This window comes from Cyprinodon variegatus, unplaced genomic scaffold (genome assembly GCF_000732505.1).
Source record: "Cyprinodon variegatus isolate N-32 unplaced genomic scaffold, C_variegatus-1.0 Scaffold214, whole genome shotgun sequence".
Classification (NCBI taxonomy): Eukaryota; Metazoa; Chordata; class Actinopteri; order Cyprinodontiformes; family Cyprinodontidae; genus Cyprinodon; species Cyprinodon variegatus.
The window spans coordinates 144,217-152,805 of record NW_015150667.1 but is presented as its reverse complement, the minus strand read 5'-3'; the positions used below and the strand labels follow the sequence as shown (position 1 = coordinate 152,805).

The 8,589-nt window shown below is 36.5% G+C and overlaps 1 protein-coding gene across 1 annotated transcript in view; it reads right to left on the bottom strand.

Annotated features, from left to right (window-relative positions):
• The window catches only part of vstm2l (V-set and transmembrane domain containing 2 like), a 60,132-nt gene extending 54,485 nt beyond the window's left edge, over positions 1-5,647 (bottom strand). The window contains 1 exon segment of the mRNA XM_015380453.1: positions 5,348-5,647. Within this exon segment, the coding sequence (XP_015235939.1) occupies positions 5,348-5,465 (118 nt within the window). The 5' untranslated portion in view covers positions 5,466-5,647.
• Positions 5,648-8,589: the final 2,942 nt, after the last annotated feature.

Below are 8,589 nucleotides of genomic sequence, written 5' to 3'. Positions count from 1 at the left end.
GTGTTTTTAAAGGGCAATATATCAGCATATGAAGATATTGTGATATTTTAATGTATCAATATTTTTTCCTTCATCTTTAGAAGTTTTTAAGTCTGTAAAAAAGAAGTTTTTGAGGAAGAAGAAGAAGTAGTATTTTTTTTATTTTTTTTTTTAGACTTTAGAAACTCAGAAGCTGATCAAATATCGGGTTAAATAAAGGTGGGGTGGCCGATGTCCGATATTCAGTTTTAAGGCCGATACCGATAGGGGGCCGATTATATCGTGCATCCCTAATTCACACTTTATTAAGTGGAAATATATCATATTTGTCTTTAGAGTTAAAATCATCTGCCGTTGCTTAGGCTGCTTCTTTACCAAAAACAATAAATTTGATTGAAGTGTTTTAATTTGTTAACAGAATCAACCAATATAAAACAAGTAGAAACAAGTAAAAAACAGGAAAATAGAGAAGCAACAGGAGTTTGCCCAGCAACCAAAGGGTCGTTGGTTCAAACCCCAACTATGGCTTTCAATGCCATTGTGTTTTGTGCAAGACACTTCCCCTGTATTGCTAACTGTTGGTGGTCAAAGATCCCAGTGGTGCCTGTGTGCCAAATCATGTTTGGTTTTTTGCAGGTTTTCACAGTAAATCTAATTGGCTTTTTAGTCAGTTTTTTCTAAAAAAAAAAAAATCTTAATGGGTTTTTAGTTGTATATTGCAAGAAATTATTATGTTAGTCCATATTCTTCAGCTCCATTCTCTAGTTATCTACCTACTTTACAGTGTAGAGTCTGGAAAATGGTTTGGTGAAGTTGTGAGTAAGTAGACATTATTTCCAATTAAAAAAAAAAATTTTGGAGGCTAACTGAGACATGGCTGTGACTCAATTAGGTTGTATGTGAGTGAAAGAGGGCAAAAGATTGGCAGATAACAGGAAAGCTCATTATATTACAGACAAGTTGCTCTTGTTTTATCCATTTCAGTTTTTCTTGTCCTCTTCGGAGTAGGGGAAATTTGAAATTTTGCAGATTTTTAAAAATGTTAACATTAGGAATGAATACACTTTAGGAAAGGAAATATAAACGGATGTTTTAGAGATGCTCACCATTTCCCCTGGACTAGACAATACCTCTGTTCTTAATATCAATTCTTAATAACAACTTCAAACAGCACACCTGATCCTTTTTAGCAGACACAACATATCGGTTGGTATTTGTGTCTCTCAGATGTTAAGAGGGATCAGTAAAGTCCATTTTCAAATGGAGATACAACATTTTGACAAAACATTAAAAAGCTAATAATATCTACTGGGATATGGTGGCTTATGAGAAATCAAGGCAGATTAATCAGATTTAATATATTGGAACTATTTAGTATAAAGTCAAATAGAGCTGCAATTCCTTAATTTGTTAAATGATACAATAAAAAAGCAGGAACAGTGGCATTAAGACTCACAACGTAAAGTAGAAAATAGCTAAATCATCCCTTTTAAAATCTGTCTGGTATTTTCTCTGATGGAATGTATTAAAGCAGCATATAATTAGGAGCTCTCAGCATAGGCATGAAAACAACCATTAACCTTACCCTCCAGTTAGACTCTTTATATTCTCACCATAGAGGAGTAAATAAAAAAGTAAGCCTTACTTTCCCACTCTCAGCGAAACACACTCTTAATTCAAGTTTTATTATTGATTTCTCACATTTCCAGTTTCTGGTTGTTAAAATTGTTTTTAATGCATGTCCATGTAGTTTTATGCACAACATTAAAATATTTTTTTTATTTGTTTGCTATTTGTTTGGCACAATGGAATACTTAAAGTTTTGCAGACATAAAAAAGCAGGAATGCTGATGCAGCTGTAAATAGGAAGCCATGTTTAAATCACTCCAGGTTAGCTCTGGGGAGAATGTTACCACTGAGACTGAAACTGGTTGAGCAAACTCTTTATAAAACGGAAAACTCAGAGCTTCCTTTATTTCAGATTTAGAAAAGTTTTCAGTAAACCTGCTTCATGAAACAGACTCCTGGGACTATCCAGACTAAACTCAACTCAAACTATCAGTTGTTGTTGTCGACTCTCTATTGTTATGCCAGCCACATTAACAGGGAGCTGTATGGGGTTTGCACAGAAAATCTATAACAATCATGGCCAAACAGTTATGTTCATAGTGGATTTTAGAGACAGTATTAGCTGCTACATATTCAGATCAGTTTCTAATAATCTAACCTGCAGTTTGCTCAGATATCTTCAGCTTTAGTGGGAAAGTCGCGTTGAGAGCAGCTGAAACAGCAGTCGTTCAACTGTACGATGACAAAGAAAACAACTTAGTTTAAGAGCTAATTTGCATTAGTTCGACTTTTTTATCAATCCAAATTAGAAAAGTAAAATCAACTTTTTGATTTATCAACAAATCTCTCCTGTGAATGCAGACTTTTAAGTATGTTTCTATTGTGTGACTAAACGTCTCAAATATTCTGGTTAACATAACTTCTTCCAATAGTGTGACTGGAAAATCTGCACTTCAGTAAAACTGCAGAAACCTTCTGTAGAAGGAGAAGAAACTGAAAGTTTTGTATATTTCTTTTAATAACTGCTTACATTACTGTAATTGCCCATTGTGGCTCTGGACTATTTTAGCATCATTTATCCAACAAGGACAGTATTGATGTACATTTTTAAATGTGTCATTATTAGCTACAATTCTTCTTTTTAACTGTTGTCCCTTGACCAGGTGTACAAGGCCTACAAATATCAAAATTTAATACATTCAGTAAAATAAAACCTTAATCAGTTGTACTCCACTGTACTTTTACTAAAGTAAGTGAATTTTCTGGTTACTCTACCCACCATGAGTAACTTGAAAATACAGATAACAGTAAATTAGTTTTTATCCCTTCCAAAATTGTGTGGTTTACCTTATTTAAAGATTGGTTTATCAAGTTAATGTTAAGGAAAGGGATGTGTAAAGTATTCGTTTTGCACAAGTTTGTCTTTTGTAATTATGGAATTATGAAGTGTTTATTTTTTTATACTTGATGTATGTTATGAGGCAACAATTTGCACTAGAGCAACCATTTTTTTTTTCTCTTAAATAAGTATATTTCTTATAACTACTTTCCACTTGAGTAAGAAAAAAAAAACTGGAGTAGTGCTACTCTTAACAGACTAAAATATTTGGGTAATGTAAAACCCCTTATTGTCCCTTTATTTTAAACCATCCCGTTTGAGAGCAGTGGGCTGCCATTGTGCAGTACCCAGGGAGCAATGTGGGGTTAAGGGTCCTATTCAGGAACCCAGAGTGTAGGCTATGGGGATCAAACTGGGTACTTACAACCGTTTAAGAGCACAAGCGCACTGCTCTAACCAATAGGCCAACACTCCTCTTCACTAGGGCTGCAACTATCAGTTGCAAATCAATTAATCTCTCAATTATTTTTTCGATTAATCGATTAATAATCGTAAAGCAAAAGGTACCTTAAAGAAGACTTTTTACGAAATTTAACCAGGTAAAATTAAAACGATTCCACCTGAAGAGTTCTGGATAGACCATATTGATAAATGAAAAACCTTATTTATCTTTAATGCAAAATTTATATATATATATATTTTTTTTACAATTTTGGTATAATTGCTGCAAAAGGGTTGCTTGATCTGTTACCTAAAAGCATGTTTTAGAGTCTCTCTCTACTCCAGTTAACAATTAATTGATTACTAAATTAGCTGACCGTTATTACAAGAATTGATGAATTATGATTAATCCGATTATTTGTTTTTACTCCACACCATCACATTTAGTGAAATATAAGTCTTATATATGGACATAGCATTTAGTCTCATGGATCAAGAGATCAACATTTAAACCTCAAACTATAAAACAAAAGCAGAACAGTGGGATATGGGCTGGACATGCAGCTCCAAAGACAAAACCTAATAAAGGTTAGTTAGGTTATTATTTAGAAGGTTGCATGAGAACTAAACTAAATGATGACATTGTTGGTTTGATTTAAGCCCATTTTTAAGCTGAAGCTTAAAGGTGGTAAAAGTTGTCCGTTGTCTGCTGGTGAATTAAATATTATTCCTGATGTTACAGCTCTTTCCTGGCAGAACCTGCTGCCCACTGGGTATGGGATGATTACCAAGATTGTTTCATTCATCCATTTTCCGTCACGCTTATCGCAAGCGGGGTCGCGAGGGATGCTGGTGTCTATCTCCAGCTGTCAATGGGCGAGAGGCGGGGTACACCCTGGACAGGTCACCAGTCCATCGCAGGGCAACAAAGACACACACAGGATAAATAACCATTCACGCACACACTAACATCTAAGGAGAATTTAGAGAATCCAATTAACCTAACAGTCATGTTTTTGGACTGTGGGAGGAAGCTGGAATACCCGGAGAGAACCCATGCATACCCAAGGAGAACATGCAGACTCCATGTAGAACGACCCCAGGCCGGGAATCAAACCTGGAACCTTCTTTCTGCAAATCTATTTAATTTCTTCTATTTCTTTTCTTTTCTTTTTTTTTTTCTTATTTTCACTACATTTAATTTTAAATGAAAATCTAACCTTATTGTTTTTTGTTCCAATATATATATAATATATTTTACAATTATTTGACTTAATCACATTCAGTGAGTGGTGCAACCTTGCCCCAGTTTTTTAAAGTCTACCACACCTATTCTGCTTTATAATTAGTTTATATGTTGGATCTTTTTTATTCACCCTACAGTTTAGTTATACCATAGAACTTATCATTTATGTCGGTTTCAAACTTGACAGGCCAAAGTAAAGCAACTAAGAAATCAGAGGGTTGAGACATTTACTCTGTGACGCGTCCAGGAGCAAACACTACATTTGCCATTTAGGAAAGCTCCTGGTTGGGGAAAAGGAGGCGGATCCGCACAGTATAGATTTCTGTGGGACACTGATACAGAAATACCAACATCAATCCATTAGCCACTGATAGGAAGGAGGGAATGAGCAGAGAAAACAAAATCATGTCCATAGCAACTGGACCAAGGTGGATAAAAAACAATCTCAGGACGCTGACAGAATCTGAATTTTAAACTGAAATTATTTGGGACTTACAGGTTGACGCAGTCTTTGCACAAAAAGAAACTTACTTCCTGTGAAAAGCGACACATAAAAAACAAACAAACCTCTTTGGTCTCAGTTACAGACAGAAGGAAAACACTCATTTGCATTAGTTGCATATTTTTCAGCACCAGCCTTTTGAAGCCTGCTCTTTGTCTGCCTTCTCCTCTGCCGGTGAGCAGATGGCATTACCTGTGCCAGCCTCTCCTTTGCTCTCCTGAGGGGCTCAAACACCAAGAAAAGAGGAAGAAAAGGCTCATCTAACACCTACCGTTCCCAGAGATGTGGTTCTCCATGTCTCGGTGTGCAGTCTGCCTTGTGGAGACACTAAGTTGCAGATAGAGTCCCAGGTAATGTAAACTCCCCAGCAGCAGCCTGAACGCTCCCATCTCTCTGCTGTTTTCTCTTCTATAATGCCTCTTTTTTTACTGTTCACATTGGGTAGAGTGCCTGGCGAAATTTTATTTAATTTTCTTTAGTTTCTTTATTTTAAAATCCAATAGAGCGGTTCCTTCTGTGCAGTGCTGGGGATGCAGGGAAAGGGAAAAGTCTGCGCAGCCTTCTCCTTTGCCAGCTGCCTGACAAACTGACTCACGTTCGCCGTTCAGCTGGCTCTATACGCGGCGGAGGAACATTGCTCTATGTGGGAGGTTCTGCGGCTTCCAGCGGGGAATATCAATTAGGAGAGGAGGGATATTAAAGACGTCGTTCTTCTGTAGCCTGAAACTCAATTTTTCATTTTGGAAATATTTTCTCCTTTATTGTAAAAGCGGAAAATGTTCCAGAACATTTTAATGCGGTTTTAGTCATGTAAGCGTCAATATTGGCATGATTTTAATCAGACCTAAATATTTTAGTGAGTGCATTAAAAGTGAAAAAAGTGCAGATATATGAGAGGTGTAAAACAAGCTACTTAAACGGACATCTTTTACACCCCTTATGTTTGTTTTTACAACTTTTCGCCAAATTTGAATATGACCGCTTGACTTGTCTCTGTCCATGGTGCTGAAAATGAGATCGACACTCATTTTTTTTTTTTTCAGCTTTAACCCGATGAAACCCTTTCCATCACTTAGACAGACTTTATACACACAGAGTTTATACAAAAAAAGAAATTTCGTTCAGTACTGCTTTCAAGAATTTTCATTTTTTAAAGTGCAGCAGTGATAAAAGGTATGCAGCAGCAATAAGTGTAAACTATGACTGTTACAATTTCAGTGTGGGTTACAGTTTCCAATATTCAGGTTTTTTTTATATATATATATATAACCCCATTTTATACAACATTCAGCAGTCTAATGGCAGTGGGGAAGAAGCAGTTCTGGAATCTGCTTGATCCACATTGAATGCTGCGAAGCCTCTTCCCAGAGGGCAGCAGGGAGAACAGTCCCTGGTTGGAGTGTGAGGGGTCACTGATAATGTTATGGGGTTGGGACATGCAGTGCTGGGATGAAATGTCTTTTATTGTGCTGTTCTCACTACTCTCCTCACTTTCTTCCAGTCTGAGGCGCTGCAGCCTCCACACCACACAGTAAGCCAGCTGGTCAGAACGCTCTCTATGGTGCTTCTGTAGAAGGTGGTGAGGATGGATGGGGGCAGGTGGGCTCTCCTTATCCTCTGCAGGAAGTACATGCGCATCACAATGTTACTGCACACTGATGGGCTGTTGCTACAGATTCTTTACGTTAAGTTTTGTATTAATTTTATGGTTGTGGTCAAATGATTTGGGGTAAAAAGGAAGTCATTTTATTTTATTTACCATGTTGATTGGGAATTTTAAATGTTGGTAGGCCTATGTGCAAAGGCAGTGTTGATAGACGCTTTGGCAAAGCAGCTGGTGGCAGGAAACTGAGGAGTGTGTTTTGTGTCATTGTTATACATTACTTTGTTTCCTTAGATTAAATTTTTTTTAAATTATGTTTTTTTTCCAACAATTTTGTACTGATTTTATATTTTCAAATTTAACTTTTTTCGAATACATCTTTTCAGATAGAGTTTTATTGATCACATTCTTTTTGCTTTAAAAAAAATACAAATGCCCTGGACGAGCATATTGTCCAACAAAAATGTTGTTTCTAACACCCATGCAGACCAATATAAATATGGCTTTGCTCCTAACTCTAAATAGAAAAGCACATAAAAAAAAAAGTTTAACTTTTTTTTTAAAAGATAAAATCAAAGAAAATGGACACATTTTTCTCATTTTTTTAAGAAGAATTTTCTGGATTACATTTTTTTATTTCCATGTAATAAGCTTGTTTATGCTTGCAAACAACTACAGAACCAAATTCCCTTCATAGAAATTGAAAAATTTTACTTCCTTTCTGTTAATACACTGCACTAAACAGTAACCCAGGGCCAACCCAAGCATCCATGGGCCCCTGTGGAAAATTGGATATTGGGGACCTCCATTTCTTCCAGTAATATGGCTTGCAGTAACTTGACATTCCAGAGATCAGATCATCTCACACCTACTATAAATTCAATGCAGCTTTGGCAGTGATGTTTATAGTCTCCTATTTGTAAGACTAAATGTGTTACTAAAAGTAATCGAATAAATTGACATGCTGCTTAAAACAGTACAAGTTTAATGCTGTTAATTTTATTTAGTTCCATCTGCAACAGGTTGCTGCAGTCTTTGCTTTATAAGGGACGTTCTCCCCTTGTTGCCCTGGGGCCCTAAGCAGTCGTTTAGTATGCTTATGCCCTGGGCCAGCCCTTCATTAAGGGGTGGAATTGCCAGCAATCCTCCTGTTACTGATTGAAGCAGAACCTGAGAGTGAAATGGACAGTAATTGATTATTTTTTTTCAAGTCACAACACACAATAGGGGATGTTGCTGTCCTAAATGTTTTCCAAAAGTGGAGCTTTCTGCCACATCAACATTATAACAAGAGAACTAACTTTTTCCCTGGGATATTTCTATGCATTTTTTATTTTTTTTGCCATGAAACTTTTTGTACCTTCTTTGTTTAATGCGTAATACAATTACATGCACAAAATGTTTCCGAATCAAGCTCAAAGCTTAGAGTAATATGATGTTTTGTAATATCAAACAATCTTATTAGAACAGATAAGGAATCCTGTTTGGGTTGGCTGTATATTTTTACCATAATCATACTTTTAGGCAATACACCATATCCTGTTAAGGACTTGTTCCCTTTAAATGTGACACATTTGTGGGTGTTGTCCTTTTAAATCATGCCAACCCCAAACATACCATTTTGCTGTGCTGTTTATGTTGGTGAAAAGCAACAAATTGTAGCCAAAATGCATACAAATATACAGCAGAAATATAACTAGTTACTACAAACCTCTGCATTTCGGTAGAGTATGCCCAGAGTGGTTGCATCTATAAGGTTTTACATCTTGAAGGTTCGACCTTTCCTCACAGCTGGTTAAACAATCTTATCTTGATTTATCTCTGCACTGAGATTGCCTCCAATGATGACAGGTCCTGTTTGTCCATTGATGGAGACACCGCCTCTAACCATCACCCTGCCTTCACCAAAC